The sequence below is a fragment of the Ciconia boyciana genome, chromosome 4 (assembly GCF_034638445.1).
Source record: "Ciconia boyciana chromosome 4, ASM3463844v1, whole genome shotgun sequence".
NCBI classification, from domain to species: Eukaryota; Metazoa; Chordata; class Aves; order Ciconiiformes; family Ciconiidae; genus Ciconia; species Ciconia boyciana.
This window is the reverse complement of record NC_132937.1, coordinates 84,826,483-84,848,630: the sequence shown is the minus strand read 5'-3', so window position 1 is coordinate 84,848,630 and position 22,148 is coordinate 84,826,483. Positions and strand designations below refer to the sequence as shown.

General features: G+C 36.5%; 1 protein-coding gene across 3 annotated transcripts in view; it reads right to left on the bottom strand.

Moving 5' to 3' along the window:
- Window positions 1–22,148, bottom strand: part of DTWD2 (DTW domain containing 2) — a 96,695-nt gene that overhangs the window by 43,683 nt on the left and 30,864 nt on the right. For all 3 annotated transcript variants that reach the window (XM_072860453.1, XM_072860452.1, XM_072860454.1), the window contains 2 exons: window positions 20,935–21,025; window positions 15,346–15,440 (listed from right to left, as the gene is read on the bottom strand). In XM_072860453.1, the coding sequence (XP_072716554.1) occupies window positions 15,346–15,440; window positions 20,935–21,025 (186 nt within the window). The remainder of the gene's footprint in view (window positions 1–15,345; window positions 15,441–20,934; window positions 21,026–22,148) is intronic.

Here is a 22,148-nt window from a genome sequence, read left to right as displayed (position 1 = left end):
CAGTTGCTGTAGACAAGATAGCTGGACCACATGCCTCACAACAAAGCTTTGTTTATGAAATCTCTGCAAATTACTTTGCCCACTAGTTTATAACAACCTGGATTCAGGAACAATTCAGTGAAAGAAGTTTCTCCTTCAATTGTATCTCTTCTCCCCAGTGTTCAGAACACAGACGTTTCCTGCCATCTTTGAAACTTCAACTTTATCTGCAAATACTTGAATGTGACTGTGGCCCAATACCAGCAGACATGTCAAACACAATGTCAAGGCTGGGCATGGTAAAGGGGCACAGCAGTAAGCCCAAGAGGCTAAACTGGGAAGGGAAGAAGAGGGTGAAGAGCAGTGTAGTTGCTGGTCAGTGTTGGAGACTATTTTAAGTTACATCTTATTCCACATCATAGTCCTAGATCTTTACATAACTCTTTTGTAGAAGCCTTTCTTAGTGTGAAGCATGACTAACTTCAGAGGATTAACAGGAACTTTAATTTTACCTTCCATTTCAGTCAGAACAGACATGCTGATGGCAGACTCTTTGAAGCCACCAAACTGCAAGTGGAGACTGAGAAGCTGAATTTCTAAACAAGTACTTTTCTTCCTACAGATCACAGGCTGACTTTTAAAGACTTCACAACCCTGTGTCAGTCAGGGCAAAAAAGAAAGATAACATTGCTACATATGAAAAAGATCTCCTAGTCTGTTCCTCCTTGGCCTTTCTCAAAGACACTGCAAAAGAATGATATAAACTCCCAACTGAGTGACAATGAGAACTTACTTCTTAATTTAGGTACTGTACTTCAGTGTATTACCAGACTTAGTAGGCTTTAGAATTAATTTGTTTTGCATGCTACTTCACAAACAACTTTTCTCATTAAAGAAGTGGACCAGGTAAAGAATTTAAAATACGAAATTGTTCTATGTTAACTTAATAGCCATGAAGACAATCAATTAAGCAAATCCTTAATTTATTTTGTCACACTTATTCATGCACTATTAACAGCAGTTATCAAAAGCCTTCTGTAGATTTGTTATGATTAGGACTTCGAAGCCATGAATCTAAATCCTTAAGTAAAAATCTCAAAAGAATCTCTTATAGGGAATCTCTGATGAAGTTATGAATATACACAATTCGCTCATAAATAGGTAAGAAGGAAAAAAGATGTGCAGCTCTAACATTCCACCCTAGCCAAGGCAATCGTTTGAGTTCTTAATTGTCATTGTGGGGCGGGGAGGAAGAATACAGCTTAGTTTTTCCTTTTGGAAATACTACAACTGTAACAGTTTATAACAGTTTTTACTTGATATTACCTGAAAGGGCCTGATAATGAACATGGCTTGGTTGCCCGTAAGGCATGATTTAGGTTTGTGAATTACTTTAAAGTGAGTATTAAGCAATATAATTATAAAAACGTGATTTAAGTGATAGAAGTGACACTTGGTGGGAACTGAAAGGACTTTAAATTCATACATGTTGGACGTTAATAGAAAAAGAGCTTGCTTGAAAAATACACTCAAGTAGAAAGAGGTGTCAGCCCCTGAAGCCCGCAAGGCAGAACAAGATCTATTCTCTGTGGGTCTCCAAGTAATAACTAAGGAGAAAAAGAATAAAGTGGAGGCATATGAAGGATCAGATGGCTTGGAATTTTCTTTTCTAACCATTTTTAGTTTGCTAAAAACTAGCGGACACTCTCCAACAAGCTTTCCAAACAAAGACAACAGAATTTTAAACACAAAAGTTGTTCACAGAATTGGTGGGCAATACTAAGAATAAGTATGAAAGGACAAAAAAAAAAGTTACTATTTCCACAGAAGAAAGAAGTACAAATTAAGGGGACAAAATGCAAAGGATGAAAAAGAAACGCAACGAGAACTTTTGCCAAATCCTGAACACTTCACTGATGTCATAAACCATATGAAATATAAGAAGGATAAGCAAACATGAATATAGATACAACAGAGGCTCATTAAGATACTAAAGACTGTCATAAAAGTATAGCACAAGTCTAAGTGAGTACCACAAAAACTAGGTAAAAAATAAGCACATTAAAAATTAAAACCACAGGGCAAAAAAAAATAAATCCATGAACCACCATACCAGAGGAAAAATTAGTAATAAATAAAATCAGGAATAAGTAAAAGCTCAAAAATTGAATTTCACATTGCATTTTCAATGCAATAATGTGGGCAACACAATCAGCAGCAACAAACGAGTCAGCTCTTACATTGGAATATAGGCCACCTCAAAAAGTACTCTACTGAAGTTAAAATGCAGTGTCCTTTCTTATGCAAAAAAAAAAATTAAAAAATTTCAAAACCACAAACGTATAGGTGTGAACTAGCTGGAGAAGGTCTACTGACAAGAACAGCAGGATGGATAAAAGTCTTCACAGAGAAACTGAATAAACTGAGGTTGTAAGTTTTAGAGAAAAGAAGGCCAAAGAGAAACTTACTTAATAGTCTCCAAAACCACAAGAGGAAGGAAATAACCTATTCTCCATGACCACAGAGGACAAGAAAAGAAGTAATATCTGCAGCAATAAAGATTCAAACTAAACAGGGACAAAACCTCACAAGATTTCTAATGGTAATAAGTTAAGTTGCCATGTTAACACAGACCAAATGAAAATTCTACAGACTCTCCTGTACATGGTATTAATACCATGCCTACATGCAGCTGATCTCACTTTTGTAGGGGAGTAACAGTGGCATCTTGACCTTTCTATCCCTAACGTCTCCAACTATGCTGGGGGGGGGCGGGAGGGGGTGATGAATATTAAATGCTAACACTGGTCTTTAGTTGATCTTACTCTTAAATGTAATGATTTCAAGTAATGGAACTACGCTGAAGGAATATGCTCTATACAGATATGATGATATTTCCAGTGTTCTCACACATGCACTTAATAACACATCATTTTCCTATGAACTTTCATTCTTGGCGCTGTACCTGCTGTATTTGTATATATTACTAGCTTTGAGTTTTCATTAGCAGTTTGTAGACTTCAGAAAATGCTGGAATTGCCAAGAAAAATCAATTTGTATCATTTACAGTTGCAGTATTGCACTTCAATCCAGGTAGCATTTTATTGCAATTAAAAATTAGATCAATCTGAAGATAATAACTTTCTCTTTCTATAAATACATCAGTATGAAATTTCTTATCTGTTACCCATCTTTCCATGACCAACAGCTAATGTAAAGCTGAAAAAGATGATGCAATTTAAAAGATATGTTTTAAGGTGTAACTATGGTCTTGAACTGTGTAAGAGAAATACTTGCAATACTTGCTTCTCATACAAACCACTGTTCAGCCTTAGTTTTGGTATGCAGCAGGCACTGCAGGCCTATATAATCCATTTAGTCTGACAACAATCTCCGCTAAGCAGAACTATTCAGATCTTTCATTTGTGCCTGAATTGTATCCAACCACTTTGTCGTAGCAGATTTATACTTTCTCATGATCGTACTTAAGACAAGTAGCATTTCATTATTTCTGGGATGCATGCTCTTGAGATGTGTAATTTAAACACTATCTTACCTCATTATAATCCACTTTTTGTATCATAAACGTTTTTATGACACATTTATACTCAGTTTCTCTCAAACTCTCTAAGTGGTTTTAATTCAACAGGGATCTATTAAACTTTGCCAGTGCAAAAGGCAAGTGTTCAAATTTTAAAAATCCAACATTGACATTTAGTAGCAAACAGTACTAATATTATAGAACAGATGCTAATTTATTATCTGTGGAAAACCATCAGGTTAATGGGAACTTCTCAGGTTTTTCTCATCATTTTTACTATTTCACCTTGGTCATAAGCATGTCCCTTTGCCTCTCTCAATACTCCCGCACTTGGAAGATTGTAGGAATACTGATCCCCATAATTCCCATAAGGTAATAAAAAGAATAAAAATAAAGGTAACAACCCTCTATCATCTCCATACTCAGAAATAGTCCCTTAGGATCAGGACTGAAGCATAAGAGATATATAGCAAGAGAAAAAACAATGTTTTCATATTAGATACTCTACTTTTTTGTAGATAAATTACAGTTAGTCTCTAATACAATCTGGATTTTTTAAAATAGATCAATTGTATAAACAAATTATCTTTGGTCGAAAGATCAAATAATGAGAAATATTTTTAAGGTTTTGAAACCTGTAATTTTACAACTAAATATTTTACCATTTACTAGGGAAAAAGGTCATAGATACAGCTTATTAAATAACCCTTTTTAATCCAGGAAAACCTGTATATAAAAGACACTGTTAGCAAAAACTCTGGTAAGTTCCCCAGTGAAAAACCATCATTACTAATGCCTTCAAATAACATTAGCTTTTACAGCATAAACATGTAAATAAAACAGAGGTGAGTTTGTCTGTACCAGGACCCTAGTACATGCTACCAAGTTTCTTATTACTGTCATGAGTGGAGCTGGCCTGCAACATTTAATAAACTAGAATAAAAAGAAATAATGGGTAATAATGGGTTGTTTTTATTGTGTCTTCTATTATTTCAATTTCCTTCTCCTTTCTCATGTACTGTGCTTAAATTAAAACAAATACAGAACATAAGCTAGTAATAAAAGGAGAACTACTTCCTTTCTGTACTATTAGAGTACTAACAGGTTTTTCCAGAAAAATGGTTTTCAGCCAATCTCAACATTTAAAAACCTGACTCTTGTAACTAATATGCTAACAGTCATATTTGGTAACATGAGCAGAATAGTTTTGAAAATGAATGCAATGGCAGCCAAAGATACAATCCTGTCAAGAAATAAAGAGCAGAGCCATTATCTTGGCAAGTTTTTGCTTTGTTAGTGGACCTCCATACCAATTCCCTCAAATATTTAATGGTTTCCTCGATGAAAAGAGTTTATTGCAAACCTCTCCTCCACACACCAAAAAAAACAACCAAAAAAAACCCCCAACCAACCCAACAACAACAGATTCTTATGCACTAAAACACAGGTCTCCACATTCTACTGAAGGACACTTTTTTCCTTTACACTGTATTCAGTAGTCTCTTCCTATCTACTGCTCATACAACATAAAACTTACCAAAAACATTTTATGGCTTATTGAGCACCATGGAAAAAAGTAAGAAAACCAATATACAGTTTTCTTACAAAGAAAATTAATATTCTTTCTACAGAAGAGCCGCAGCAATCATTTGGTTAAGTTATACCCAGCTGCTTTAAGCAATTAACTGCAGAGAAACCTAGACAGCAGTACTTAGCAATACCTAGAAGCCATAATCCTAGGCTAAACCACTTCTCCTCTACATAACACATACAGCCAGCCAAAGAAGTCTAATCCTCTCTCAAGCAGCATGTAGGACTTGTACAGAAATGCAGCCAGCGAAACTGCAGTAATTCTAACAGACTTTTATAGAAGTTTTACTGAGTCTTAAGATGCCTTTTATGTAACACAAGCTAGCCACCCATTAACATCTCTAAACATCTTAAAACCTTAATTTCAATAACAAGATTCCTTCTTCCCCCCTGCTAAGTCTGTAAAACTTCAAGTAAACAGTTGTTTTCTATAATATCTGTATTGCATTATTTGTAACTTTTTTGCTATAATTTAGGATGTTAACACATACATTCTAAAAGCCAGTATTTCTTCAAAGTGCTTGTTTTGGAGAGAAGGGGGACAAAACTGAAATAGAAGCCAGGAAACTGATCAAGAATTCTTGAAGTGTCACCACAAGAGACAAAAGTAAACTTCCACTCCTTCTAGTAGAGAAAAAAATCTCCAAACGCATCCTAAACCCAAGCAGGAGGTGGGGAGGGGAAGGAATTTCTAAAGTTACTGTCCCAGAATAGTAGCAAAAGGTCGTACCTTAATTCTAGCTCAAGGTATAACAAGAAAACAAAGCAGAGGATTGTACAGAGAAAAGACTTCAGAACAATACTTCTAAACCCAGCAAAAATATCCAAGCAAATTAGAAACTGAAGCCCAGGAAATAAAGTACGTATTTGAAACGGCAGCAGCAATTAGCATAGCTAGAAATGCCACATCCCTTTAAAATAAATGACATCCATTACTGTTTCCCTAAAAAAGTTGTGAGTTTTCTTCACGAAAGTAAAGCACCTATTTCTCGTCTGTAACTTGGGTTAATGCAACTAATTTCACTATTAACACGAAGTATTCACAAGAAATTATTTCCAGGTGAAACAAAGAGAATAAATCACTAAAGAAGGTAACTTCTACTTTTTACTTGATGTGAAAAAATAAAAAAAATTCAGTACAAATTTTGGCACTGATTCACAAAGCTGTTGCTGAGATAGACCCAGAGGCATCATCCTGCTAAGGCAAATCCAGACCACCGCATTATTCTAACACAGCTGGTTAACTGCAGCTACTGGTCACTTGTACAGTTCTTTCCCTGCACAAAGCAACAGTATAGATTTGAAAACAAAAAGCTTGTAATATCAAATCCTTCTCTTCTACTACCGTGAAGCATAATCTTTAAGAACAGAAACATTAACAGAAGGATCATACGCTGTGTTGGGTTCATGTGACAAGGTTTTGGTAGAGAGGGAGCTGCAGGCCTGTTCCCTGTGGATATGCTCTGAAGGGAGCCCATGGAAAGGACCCACGCTGGAGCAGGGGAAAAGAGGGAGGCGGAAGGAGTGGCAGAGAGAAACTGCTGTGGACTGACCGCAAAGCTGAAGGCTGCAATATTCAAAGAAAAAGTAGCCAGAGAAAGTGTTACCCAAATTATATTGAGGAATCTGAAGTTTGATATGGTAAAGTACAGTTTCAGATGTAAATGAGCACATGTTCAGTTAGTCAGCATTAATTACTTTCATACGCAGAACCAACAAAAGCTGTGACAGGCTGATCTCTGGCTGCATCTACTCATTGTTGATTGAGATAAGGAGTACAAAGGCAAAAATTTAGTTTAATAAACATAATGACATTGAAGCACACAAAAAAAACTTACAAGGAAGTTACCTGAATAAATAACCATATCTTGTAAATAGTTTTAAATTATTTAGTAAGTGGCAAGACTTGATTAGTTGATATTTGATACAGTAAGAATATTTTTATTTGTGAAGAAGCACTAGAAAAGTGACATACCCACAGTGTGTAATTACCACAAACAGCTTTATAAAATTAACAGAAATAAGTTGCGTTTTATTACTTCAAAAATGGTTGAAGTTACAAATTTTCCCAAGTGCTCCAATTAATTTCTGATCTAAACTACTGAACTGTAGCCGAGCTGGCAGCTATACTGTACAGAATGTATTGGAGATTTGTGTAGCTTGATTTCAGAGAGCAATGCAAATAAACTTGTAATTACCTCCTCACTGTCCTAAATAACAGGGTGATGGATGCAGAGATATTTGCATCTGTTTTCCTGTTAGTGATCATTCATTAGAGTATATAATTTTATCACAGTGCACAGAATTAGCAAACTACAGAAGTGTGAATATTTGCAAAGAGGGAAGGTTTGAGAGTAAGATTACCTTTTCAGGGGAGAGAGGGGGAAAAAAAGGGGGGGGGGCAAAACCACCCCTCCCAACCTGTCATAAAGTATAAAATGAAACTTAAAAGCAGTAGTGACAAGGCTGTTGATACAACTATGATAACAAATTAAAACAATTCACATTTTTGACTTGTTAGACTTTAGATACAGTTGCTATCTCTGTTCAATATACACCAGAAATTCCTGTTGAGCGGAACAAACAGTATTATTATTCAAAAACAACTGCCTGCAAAAAGTTTATTAGTAGCCTAAAAAGAACATGAATCCCATAAGTTATATTTTATTTGTGAATCTGAGACTATAGTTGTTCTTCCCGTAGTACTTCCACAGTGAATAGCAAACCTACTGCTCAAAGAATGTACTGCAATTGTTAGATACGGTCCTATGAATGATGCTAGGAAAAGACATTAGCACACTTCCCCCCCCTCCCCCTTTTTTGAAGTATCACCTCTTTATAAAGAGTATCTCAACAGACATCCTTCAAATGTAAATACTTCTGTAACTGCAGTTTCAGAAAACCATACTGCACACTGTATGTCCAGCTATATAAACTACACCTTAATTTTGTAGGAATTATTCTTGCAGGAAAGAATAATTACCTAGACAAATTGAGACAACAGATGCCGTAGCTACCCCTCTGTCCTCCCCTGCACTTTTTAGTTCTTTAATTGCCCTTGCTCACTGTATCACATGTACTAACAATAACATTCCATCTTCAGTGCAGGGCTTGAAATTTAGATCGTGTAAAGCAAACATTGTTGAATATATTCCACTGGGCAGACGTTTGGATTTGATCTTCCTTTCAAGTGTGCCAGTATCTTGATCAAATGGGCAACTTGGTTCCCCTTTATCACCTTCATCATTGCTGCCATGCAACCCTCATAAACCACTGGGAGTTCAGTAAACTTCCTTTCCTGGAGCACTCTCAGTGCAAACGTAACACACAAGAAACAGGCTCTGCCAAAAGGGGTTGCATACACTTAAACTTACTGCTGGCAATGCCCAAAGTCAGAACTTCGGGATCTAGATGAAATATTTAATGCATAAGTCAGCCCTCTCTCACAGGGTATTTAACAAAAAGTTCAGTTAAATATTTTCCAAGTGTCATCACTGGAATACAATTCATTATTAAATAGTTCTATGCAAAAGCACAAATTTAGCTGGTGGAATAGAAGGAGGAAGAAAAGGATAGACATTCAGTGTTCCCATGCCAACGTGATCATGACCAAATTTGATGCAGGCTACATCTGTTCCTGCGTATGTAATCACACACTAATGTGCTTAGAAAGCCTCAAACATGTGATACACTAAAAATACTACCCACTACATTACCATAACAAATACATACATAATACTACAACTGCATATGCAAGTTGCAGGTACAAATTCTAATGCACTAATTTGCATTATTCAAGCACTGAAGACCCTCACTTTTTGAGACCAGACATCAGTTCACTGAGGAACTGTAAAAACAAAACAAAAGTATCTAGTCCCTATCAAGTAATTAACAAACTAGATGTAAAACAGATTAAGTAAAGGAGTAAGAAACCTATAATAAGAATAATAGGCAGCACAAACCTCAAGTATTTTCAGTATATCGGGAGCCTGACTTATGATTCTGCATGCACATATTAAAATTTATGCCAAATTGAGTTTTTCGGACAGATAAAACAGAGACTAATTACCTCTACAAGTGTTTCCAGGACAATCAACCAAGCCTAACCAGACACATGGAACAAACTCAACCAACAATCAAAAAGAAAGAGGCATCTTTGAGTAACAGGAGGTAAAAGTACACATTTCAAGAGTGAGTGGGATGACAGGACACCAGGCAAAGAAAAGCTCTGAAAACGACATACTTATTTTCAGCCTGACAACAACAGATAGCATGCTGACTTGTCAAACAATCAGGACAAAGCAGTTCAAATAGCTGAGAAAAGAGTTGTTCGGGAGGATTTCAGATGGAACTTAATGGGGAAAGATTGTTATGTTTATCAAGGACAAAGAAAAGCATGCTATAGTATTTGAAATGGATGAAAGTCAAGACAAGACTTGTACACTCAAGCTTAACAGTCACCAGAATATATCAGAGAATTAGGACCTCTCCTTCTATTCCAAAAGAGCATAGATTTGCAAGTTTTCACCATTTGGGCAAGATATGACCACATGTCTGTAGATAATCAGTAGAAATCAAATGTAGAGAAAAGAAGTAAGCTTCTGTGAAACCAATACACAAAATTGAACCAGAGAAGAACACCACTGTGAAGCCAAAATGATGATAGAGGGACAGAAACTGAACAGTATGAGAAGATAAAAATGTAGAAGATATCCCAAGATTAAAACAAAGTTTTGAAAGATGGGTAATAGAGGAGATGAGAGTAGGCCAAGAGAAATCAGAAGATAAAGTGTCACTAGATTAAATACTTAAGCTAGAAGAAAGGAAGGGATGAGAAAAGTACCTTCTTTTGCCAGTGCAGAGCAGAATGAAGGAAAGCCAACAAGGCAAGAACAAAACCCACACTCCTATGTTCTGTCAATATTATCCTAGAAAAATCATCAGTATTGAGGAAAGACAGCAAGAGTTGGAGGAAGATCTGCACATTTCAAGAAATTAAGTCTTGATGGTGGCAGTGTAGGTTGCAAAATACACTGGGTTAACTTAAATGAAAATTTAGAATTGCTTAGCTGCAAAGATAGCAGAACTGAAGGAGGAGAGAATAAGATGAGAACAGAAAGGAAGTTCTGCCATGGATGGGAAGGTCAGTCATACCAATGGAGAACAGGAAGCAGCTTTGGGGCTGATAATCTTTGCAATGAACACTGACAAACGGGAAACCATCTGGCAACTGAGAAAGAGCAGTAAGGAGGAAGCTGCTGGAAATTACTCAGAGGGAGGTGGGAGTATTTAGAAATCTAAGAGAACATTACATTTGAAGAATTATATATGCCTTTGATAAGCAGAAGCACTGAAGCAGAGATACTGATTTAATAAAAATAGGTTTTGATCAAGAACTATGAAGCAGAAGTTATCCTAACTAATGCTAGAGAATTCAAGATACCATCAACTAAGGAAGACCTAGAAATCTTAAGTTAAACACAAAGGGCTTGGATAGGTGGTAGCTAATGAAAACAGTAAAGGGATTTGTAAAATAATCAGATGAAGTAATACCAGAAGAGGGGTAAAATTAGGAAATGCTATCTGGATTTGTGCTGCTAGAAGACTTAAGCAAAGAATTGAGAAAAGACAAAAGACATCTGTAATTTCTAACATGTGAACGTACCAAAGAAAGCAGGGGAAAAGGGAAAGGAAATTATGCCTGTTATCCACATTTGAATGCTGACAGGCAGAAAAGGAGCAATATGAATGGTACAAGCTGTCAGTACAGAAAACACTATTAAAAAAAAAATACATGAAGCAACTAGTCAGGTAGTTGCATACAGACAGCAACTACAGTCCTGAGAAAAGCAGTGTTTCTAAGTGAGAGAGGAACAAAATAAAATGGATACAATGGTAAAAAAAAAAGCATGTAAACGTTTTCCTACCATTCCTAATGAAGGTGATACAGCTACACACATTACAATTATTACAAACAGTTAAAAATCTATTTGTTTCACGAATATAGGATAAAAAATATTCTGAGATATCAATATAAACTAACTTCACATTTTCCTTTCTAGAAGGTTCAAAAATCTAAGATACAGGCTGTTAGAAGAGTCTGTAGTCAAATTTATTGGTAAAACATATTTTATCAAGGTTATAATCATTCTATATACCCCTGTGTTTTGCAGCATCAACACCACAAAAACAACAGCCTTATAACAGAAATGAATAGAAATAAGTGCAACTACTGCCAATTTAGAAATTAACCAGAGTCCTACCACACTGTTTTGGTAGGTTCGGCTAATCCTTACTATCAATTTTTCCGCTACAAATTTTTCAATTTTTGTGTCCGCTACATGATACATGGTCACTTCACTAAGTCAGAAATGGAAACTCCAGTTACAATGGAATCAGCCTGACCTCGTGCAAATAAAGAAGCTTGCTTTGCATAAAAGTTTTGAAAATTCCAGTGCAGGTGATTTGAACCCTCTGCTTGCTTATGCTGTCCTTCTAGCAGATGTCTAAAAGGTGCCTGTATTTAACAGGCTCAGCATCTATACTAATAAGGTACGTCAGACACACAAAGAAGAATTTTACACTTTTACATAAAATTCAATCTCCAATCTGGCAGTTATTCTAACCCCACCCTCCCACACTGCTGCCTGCCATGCTACTGTGATACTGGGTTCATTGTAAATCTATAAAAAGAATTGAACAGAAAAGACTAACAACTCCCAAAAGTGCTATTTTTACAATACCACCATTCAGTAAGTACTCACATCAAACTGTTCACTTTTAGCTTAATCATTTTAGCATATCAAAGATTAACCCTAATATCTGACAATAATGTAATCAATACAAAAAAGGTCAGAAGTTAAAGTCTTTGAGTAGTTGGGAAAAAAAAACACAAATAACCAACAGAACTGGTCTTTTAATTCAGAAATGCCATCTGATGAGCCAAGTCACCATGCAAACATTATATACTTTCAGTAGAATTAAAATGTCAGATTGAGGAAGAATGGACAAGACTGGGAAAAATCACAAACTAGCACTTAAAAACAACTGGATGAAGCACTTCTCATCTTTACTATTACTGTGCCAGTTATATGTTGAAGATATCAACTTCAAAAAGCTTTGATTAGCTGTTTACTTCTGGAAGGACTTCCAAAAGTTGGTTCTTTAGCTTTTCTGCAATATAGGTCAATCAAGAATAACGTATATGTAGTCTACATAATTTGTACCAGTTTTCAACCACAGTAAAAGGTGACCTGAGAAGGTGGAACTGGGCAGAGGAAAGGCTACCAAAAAAAAGGAAAAAAAAAAAAGTGCTTTATGTTTACTCTTTCACCCAAACACAAGTTAAAAAAAAAAAATCCTGATTTTCAGTCTTACTGTCATAAACATCAGAGGCTTAAATGTTAAGGTTTCAAATCATCCCAGTTACTCTCTAGTACCCAATTCTATGTGGAGTTCCTTATGAAAACCCTCTGTGCTCCTCATTGGTTTTGGATACTGATTACAAAGCACAGGAAAAATGTAATTTTGTAGCACTCGGACAAATGAGGAAAAATAACCTACATACACATGGGTAACACACTTGCCTTCCCCTTCAAGAGAGGGGCACTGAAGACTGAAAGGGCTACGCAGCTCAGATCGTATGTCCATTCTCACCTGAAAGCAAACCTCTTCTGACAGCTACAGATTAACAACTTCCAGTTTGCTAGTTCATATAGCCCTGCTAGAGCTGTTGTGATGGAGACTTTAAAAAAAAAAAAAAAAAAGAATTAGCTGCTGTGTATGGCTTAATTTTCACTCAAATCCATAATGACAATTATTTATGCACCCAAAGGCTACCTTGAAGTGTTTTAAGTTTTCAGAGCTATTGCCAAGAGCTGCTGGATCCTGTGATAATATAAATATGCCTACTAACATTCTATTTTGATAATTTACAAATGTATGGGCAACCATCAAGGACATCACTTTCCCAGGTCTGCTGCATGGCAGGGCTTCTATATGTATGCAGAAAACAAACGTGTGCACCACATTACCCCTCCATCTGCATGCACTGTTCACATGCAAGATGAGTGCAAGCACAGATTTAGAATTATCCTGTTTCTATTCCCTTCCAAACCATGCACTTCTGGTGGAAGCTGCAAAGGACGTAAGTAGTATCACACAACTTCAAAAAAAGCAAAGGTATGGACTTAATGTGCTTCAAAACAATACTTATAAAACATATCAGCAAGAACTCTTTAATAATTTTTTTCTTCAAAGTAACAAAGACAGAGGTCTTCCCCCAACAAGGGACAAGGTTGATTAAGTTGCTTGTACAGCAGCTACCAAATTGCTTACAGACAGCCTGGCTTTTAAGAAAACCAGAAACAAAACCAAGCCCTGTTTAGTTTAATATGCCATAAAACATGAGCTGAACCACTGCAATTTATGAGGCTTTACGAGTCCCATTAGCAGAGGGACTTTTTTCACCCTAAGAGGAGGGCAGGGACCAATACAGCCCTCCCCATTCATGGTAAATACTGAGACATTTCTACCCCTGTCTGCAGATGCCTGTTCCTAGAACATACCACAACAGAGAAGGAACTTAAGTCATTCCAGGTGATTAATGTGAGCTCTCTGAACACATCTACCCAGTTTATGGCCTGAAAGGATGCTAGAAGTCCAAAATAACACTGATATGATCCTCTAACCAGCTATTCAACTACCAAGTGCTAGTTACAAATAAGGAATATGGATTAAAACATTGGCAGAATGCATATATAGCCAAGAAAAAAAAAAAACATGTAGAAATAACACATGGCAAAGCTGGACAATAATTTTTCTCCCCTTCTCATCCTTCCTCCTCCCAGGAAGGAGGGAATGTACTCCATGACTGAGTACTCCTCATTTCTGCAGTCTCACTTACATCCACAGTACAAAGCAGGCATACTGCAGATACTTAAGGTGGAGCCATTACTACTACCTAATTACTTTTAGCCCTGCATCTGGGTAAGTCAGATCACCAAAATTCATATTAACCTAAGGAAGACTTTCATTTTTTTCACCACCTCCAATATGTTTTATGGCAAAAAACCTCATAGGAACAAGTTAATTATGAGTCTAAACTATTTTGAGGCTGAGATGTTCCACAACTGGTTTTGACCTAAAGAGGATCCTTTAGGTTAGAGAAATGGCTCTGGATTCAAACTTGAAGAAGCTTTAATACTGTAATCATCACTTCTAAAAAACATTCTAAGGAGATTTACTAGAAGCAGACTGTATTGACAGTGTTCCACCCTGTGCACGTCAGTATGAAACGCTGCTTCATTTTCAGGTTTAATGGGAAGACAGTACAATTTCCCTGTAGCCTGTAACTTCTTAGATAATTATTATAGTTATTATCATAGAAGACTAATAGAAAAGCAATGTATTTCTAATGTGCTCTAATTACTATACAGACAGCACAAAGGTGTGGGACCACCATTCTGAATCATCTTCCAGCATTTTTGTTCACTGTACTCTACAAAAAGTTTTCTCCAAAGATTAAATTCAATTTTAGAATTAATTTCCTTAATCAGTATTCATTATTTTTATTTGCTTTTATTGAAAGTGTACGTAGTAAAATTTCATTGGCTTTTGTACCAAGAACTGGTTTCTAAGACTTAGCTTCATCTAATGAAGATTAAAGACATTATTATGTGGGAGACCAATATTGTCCAAGGTCTCAGAATAATAAAAAAAAATTTTAAAAATTCTGAAAGCTATGCTTTCTTATAATTAATATTAAGAAAAGAGGAAGGGATTTGAAAAAATACATTCTCAGAGTTTTTCATCACTGGACTCCCTTCTCAAGTACAATCTCCCACACTCAAGTAAAAACTATTACTTATATTTCAGTAACACCAACTGGTTTGTCAGACAAAGCAAATACGAAAAGAATCATAGAGAATAGCAAGACAAACCTAGTACCAGGTAAGAACAGAACTGCAAAAAGCTAAGAGTTGCAGAGTAACCACCTGAACTTTCCAAGAGCAGAGAACTGAGACAGTAAAAGCTACAACCCAAGGAAGACATACCATGTGTTTCTGACTATTATGCATAATTTACCTTTGCTGGAAATCAAAAGCTTATATCAAAAGTGAATATGCACACTTGAAATAAAAATTAAGAACACTGTTGGCTATTAATAAAGATACTGAAAAAAATATCTCCATAATTTATAGAGGACCAGAAAATGCATAGGCAATCCTGCTCACCTGTCTTCACTGAAACGTCGACCAACCAAAATTTTACATTTGTCCGGAGGGAGACAAGCTGCTAGCAAAGGTACTGTCCTTAGCACTCGATTTTCCTGTAAAAATGAAAAGTTACTTTTGAATAAATTCACGGAGGGCTTCTATGAATTGTTAATGTTTCCATTTACTTTCAAGCTCTTTTGACTACAGACACAGAAAAAATCTTACCAGATAAGAAGAAAAAAAAAAAAAAAGAGATCTACAAGAAAAAATACCTAATTTTGATACATTCAAATTGTGTTGTTTTGATTGATAGTATTAAACTTAGTCTTAACTAACCTATGATCATCAGCATAAATTTGAACTAGGCTATCAGTATCAAAAACAACAATGAATCTTCACAGAATAATAAGCAGTAGGCAAAAACCAGTATTAGCATTAATGTAATAGGTTGGGGAGCTAATGCCTCTATATTGGAAAGTGAGGGGAGGGCTTGATTTCCACAAACAGCTGCTAAAAATAAAAGCACTGGGTGTATCAGAACAGACTGTGAAATATAAACATCTCCACTCTGCTGTCACTTCCCAGTAACCAGGACAAAAGCACCAACACTGCCATGAGTACTCCATCTTGTGCCATTCAGGCTGTGTTGACCAGGCATTTGCCTACATTTTTATGCCACAGGTGAGGAAGGTGACTACCATGCCTGGGGGGGGGAGCAGGGGCTCTTCAGATCTCGAAGAGCATTAAAGAGAGCTGTGTGGAAGAAGATGGAAGTACTGCCAACTGAAGCAAACCATCTACTTATTAAACAGAGGAATTTGTGTCTGTCCTTTATTTAACACAGCTGGGAACACACTAGTTTTTGTCTAGACAAGTATTGCAAACTGAGCTTGAATATTTAGGACATCAATTTTTGTTTTCCCATCAAAGAAGAGAGAGCATAGGTTTATCTTGTATTTAATGAAGACAGCAAGCCAACTCTGAAAACTGAATGAAAGTTTCAATTCATTTATTTATCACAAGAGGAACAAAGGAAGGTTATTAGCTGAATCTAGCAGGAGGCAAGATGCTAGAGGTCAGGTGAGGATTTTGAAAGCCCTAAACCCAGTAAGAAATGAGTTCTTACAATATTCTCAATCTGAACATCTCATGATTCAGACAACGAAAATCCAAAGATCAGTCCCTAAACCACAGGATTAATTAATGAAAACCCAGGGGGGGTTTGGTCTGTCTTTTGATTTATGAGCCATGTATCAACAATTCAGTATTTATGAACACATAAGGCCTTGATTAGCTCTCTCGGTTCTCTCTGGGCAGCTGTTACCTTCCACAAGTATCAATGTGCAGCTGCCTGTGGCTCTCACATTGCCTTGCTACCAAACTGCTGTTAAATTATTTCTGTGAAGACTTTTATCAGTGTTGCCTAAAACTTTTATTAATTTTGCTTTTTCTGATCCATATCTACTGATCCTCTATAAATAAAAACACCATGAAGTTGAAGGAATAAATTGTCCTGCTACATCCACCACTACTTTGCACAGCAGCAGCAGCATGATGTCTCCTAAGAAGAGATGAAGATCAAAGTACCTGGGGAGTGAAGTGCTAGCAAGAGGAGGGAGAAATATCCTTCAAACTACCATTGATTTCTTCTATCTCAGCAAAGCGGAATAAGCCATCAATGGTGGTACAGTATTATTTGTCTTTATTTCCTCATAATTAAATAGCACTCCAATTCACTAGTCAGAAGACTCCCGTCTTCATGAGAATGTAAGAAGTGGCAATAAAGGAACTCGAAGAAAATCAATTATTTGTCTCTGATAAGCAAAACAAAAGAGCCATCATGAGTCAAGGGAAAGCCATTCAACTGTTCCCTCCAATGGCTTATCATTACTCCAGAATTACCTTCCATATCAAATAAATACATTCTCTTACCAACAGGGAAAATGGAATTTTGCAGTCTAAAAAACAATCCATGTGTACAGGAAGATAAAATATAAAATTCAAAGCTGAAAGGAATTGTTTGAGAACACAAGCTTAAGAACAGCTAAGTCAAACCAACATTAAAAAAGGTTTCATTTGTTTATAATTTTCTTCATTAAAAAACATTTGTATTTAACTAGACTATATATAACCTATTTGTTATCATATTGGCTTTTTTCCATTTACTGGTTTGAAAGTGAGCAGTTACTCCCTCCTTCGCTCTTCTCAGTGTTCTAATAGTGATTTGCAACTCTTTGTTTATTCATTATTTGACCGTTGAAGTACATATATGGAAATAGGATTGGAGGACTTATGCAGTGGGTTGACCTTGGTTGGCCTCCAGGTACCCACCAAGCCCCTCTATCACTCCCCCTCCTCAGCAGGACAGAGGGCAGAAAATAAGATGAAAATGAACTCGTGGGTCAAGATAAAGGCAGTTTAATAAAGAAAAGCAAAGGCCATGTGCAGAAGCAAAGGAAAGCAAAAAGATTTTATTTTCTACTTCCACCAGCAGGCGATGTCCAGCCACTTCCTGGGAAGCAGGGCCTCGGCACGTGTAGTGGTTGCTCCATAAGACAAACACCTTAATAACGAATGCTGCCTCTGCCCGCCCTGCCCCAGTTGTTATTGCATCATATGGTATGGAATATCCCTTTGGTCAGCTTGGTTCAGCTGTTCTGGCTATGCCCCCTCCCAATCTCTTGCCCACCCCCAGGCTACTGGCCTTTGGATGGGGGGTTTGGAGGGACAGCCCTGATGCTGTGCAAGCATCGCTCAGCAGTAGCCCAAACACTGGTGTGTTACTAACAGTGTCCTAGCCACAAACACAAAGCACAGCACTATGAGGGCTGCTATGGGGAAAGTTAACTCCATCCCAGCTAGACCAATACAACTTACTTTCACATTTGTTTTTTTTCTTTTCTGGGAATTAGTGGTACTTTTGGTTAGTACAGCATTACCCACCTACAATAAACAGGACAGTTCTAACTAACAAAAATATTTATTAAAGCCAGCAGATATATATTTCCTCCATTTTTGTTTAGGAATTGTTAGGACAATTAGCAAAAATTTTCCCCTTATATTTGATTCTTACTGTTCTATAAGGAATACTATGCAAAAGCAGTATTATAATAAGCAAGTCAAAGCTAATTACTGGCATTAGATCAATATACAAATTCATTAAATACACACAATCTAAGTTTTCTTCTCAGATGCTTAACATTGAAAATCCTTGCACCTACAGAAAAAAAGGTGGCAGGGATGCAGAACAACCTAAACAGTACCCTCTGCTATGCTTTAAGAGCTCTGTCCTAAGTTATACCTATCACTCAGGTTTTGAAAAGTACATAATGGCCTACACTCTGCTGCAGATCACTCCAAGGATGATAAAAGGCAAAGGTAAGACAAATGTGTACAGGGTTTTGTACACCCAGCTATGCCACTGACCTGACCTAAGGTTCATAACAGTAGGCATGAGAAGGGAAAAACAATGAAATTATTTTATTTACTTATATATATATATATCTCTATATGCCAAGAAGAAAAAGAAATTAGGCTAGGCAAATAATTCCTTCACCTTTCCATTAGTCCTGATGCTGGGTTTGGGATACTGGGTTTCTATATACTTAATTTTTAAATTAGTCTCATTATGAACAATGGTACACTAACACTATTCAGAAAACAAGTATTTACCTCTTGACATGGAATGCTGAATTCTCTATGAATTACTTCACAAACAAAAAGCTAATTAATTCATGGGCCTAATATGCAAAATGGAAGCTGGATGGTATGATTCCTCACCTGGGATCCACTGCTCTGCAATAAGTGATTCCTCTCTCTTTCACAGTACCTGATACCTGCACAGGTCTATCTGGCAGCATGGCCTCTGGATAGTAAGAATGTGGAGAAAGTCACATTAATGAGAGCACAGGAAATGTTTCTCCTGATTTCCTACATTACTATCTCACCTGAATACAAGTCTCAATAGCATCATTTGACTGTAGTTGGTGGCTTACTTCACTGCACTGTGGACTTCCAAAGCCAGTAAATAATGAAGCACATGGAGGATGACAGTCGACACTGATGTGCAGTAAAGACATTCACTATCTGGTTAGTTTAATGAGATACTTCTGAAACGGACTCTTACAGTGTATCTGTAATGAAATGGCAGACTGAAGGATCGGATACAGTCCAGAAGGCTTACCTGCCTTCAAGAGTGATTGTACTTTGAGTATGAGCAGCTACACCAAAGGGAAGCTATCTTTTGTCAGGTATGCCTCTGCTGTTCTGGAGTCACAAACATCACCTGTGATCATCTAAGACAAACACTATCAAAGGTCATTGTAAGATATTCTTAGCTTCCTACCATTTGTTTGTATTTATCTCTGATAAGCCAGGTGCCCTCGTATAGTCAGACAGTTAAATTTTTCCTCTCAGATGGATTGTCTTCAAATACAGTGGTCTTCCAATACTAGTTTATGATGTGAATTATCATTACGTAACATACACTAATAGAAAAGTTGCATCCCATTGTAACAGATAGCTGTTGTGATTGCTAATTAATAAAAAGTCCTTTGTCAGAAGGACACAGGAATGGTGTATGAAATCTAAAAAGAATCTGCAAACTTTTTCTAATAATACCTTCCACCATGAATAAGAAATTTAACACAATTCAAATGCCAGTTCAAATTTCTCTGGCAGATTTTTGTACCTCTTTTTTCCAGTAAGTGACTTAAGCATATACTTAAGTACTTTTGAAATAAGAAGTACCACAAAACAGTATTCTTCTTATAAGTAGCCAGTTAAAAATCACAGCTTTCCCATTTAGGGACCAAATGTGTCATGGCTTCTGTTTTGTTTCTCTGTGAGAGAACACTTTTCTCTAACTTGCTCTTTTACATTCTGTTTAAGTTCCTCCAGGCAAAAACTCTCTACATGCTGACTGAGCTACTGTATAATGCTAAGTAAACAGCTGGACCAGAAGAGTACAGGTTTCTGAACTTCACAGTCTAATTTGTAGACCCACCATCTATCCAGATCTGTGTAACTGCAGTCCAGCTTCTAAAACCCTTATGATCCACCACCATACTCCACTGTTAACAGACGGGAAAACATCAACATAAATTCTCCTATTAGGTAAAACAAAACATACTGTTCTGAAGCTAAACTATAGTTTTCCATTGGCTAAACAGCTAAGGTCATCACTAAGATGAACTGCTTAATTCATACTTTAAGAGAACACTAACATCAATAAAAGACCACTGCTATAATCAAAACACATTCCTCCCTGGATCAACTCTGAGCACCTCTGTGAAACACCATGTCAAGATTAATTCTTGCAATTTGTACCAAGGCAAGTAGACTTCAGATTCTAACAGGACTATTCAGATAAGAAAAGATGTCTTGAATGCATGGAAGTTGCAGAAATAAGGTGTGATTTCAAAAGATACAATAATTCAGAAGAACTGGATAAAAGATACAATAACTCAGGTGAACTGGCATTTCAGTCATCAAGTTTAAAAGGAAAAATCATTATATGATGTTAACAGCATAGCTGCTTCCTCTTGCCTACCATATGCTGCATTAAGATTCTATCTGAACTCCAACAATTACCACAGCCTTACTCACCTCTGCCGGATGCTGAATTATATACAAGCAGGTGGAGACCTTTAGCGGATGTATTGGCAGGAATGGACATAAACACACCTTCTGAGGACGGCTACATGACAGAAGGGAGTGAGAGAACAATAAAAGTAATCAGCAATTTATGAAAGATGGCATAAACATGTCGCACAAATACATACTGCATCCCAAGAGGCACACTAAGAACTTCCCCTTATGACACAGTGTATTAAACCTAATGTAATTTTCTGTTTGAAACTCCTTCTGTTTCTAAAAATAAAGAAGCAAGGTTTTCATTGAAATAGAGTTTTGAGAACAGTGTTCAGATCCCTCCTGTGGTCTGGTTAGGATTAAAGCACTCTAAAAATCCTTTTATCATCTTCAGGAGGAGCAACTTACTAGCATCCATACGCCAGAGAAGTCTGTTACTGCTTTTCACACCAACTTAGTGTTTCAACAATTTCTTAAAATATTATAATAGAATATATTTATAATTTATATAATATTTATAATATATTAATTACAATAGAAAATTTTAGAAGTATACACACACGAAACACCAGACATGCTATATTTATGATTGGGTTAATTTTTTGCAATTCCATCTATGCTGAAATATGTAGTAGAAATGTAGTATGAAAACAAAAAATCCTTATCAGGAACTTCTAAGTCTGAAAAAAAAAAAGAAAAGAAAAAGTATTTTAAATTCTTTGGTGTACTGCATGTAGCTGTTAAAATGACTAGCAGAAGAACTGTCTCTAAAGAAATGAACTTAAATATTGCTTGGCATGAAACTAATATGCTGAATAATCAAGAATAAACAGAAGCAACGAATTAAGCTCAGAGCTATACATAGAGTAATTGACATCGTTACACCAAAACCACATATACAACACGCATGTGCACGCATAGAAGTCACTATAGGTACTTGCATACATTATTCAGTAACTCAGAAAAACAACGGATTTCCTTTACAGTGAAGCTATTACCAGTATTCACCACTTAAAATCATACCAACCCTGCAAACAAAGCTCTCTGAGATTAAAAATACAAAGTCAGGATTTTCAGCAGAATGCTAGGGACTTGGAGCACAACTTCACCTGTATCCTCCTTATAATCTTTACTAGTTAACAGGTTGTATGTTACCAGTACCAATCTTTACTGGTAACAGGTCACACATGAGAGACAGTAAGCAATCACTGCAGTAGACACGATTTACA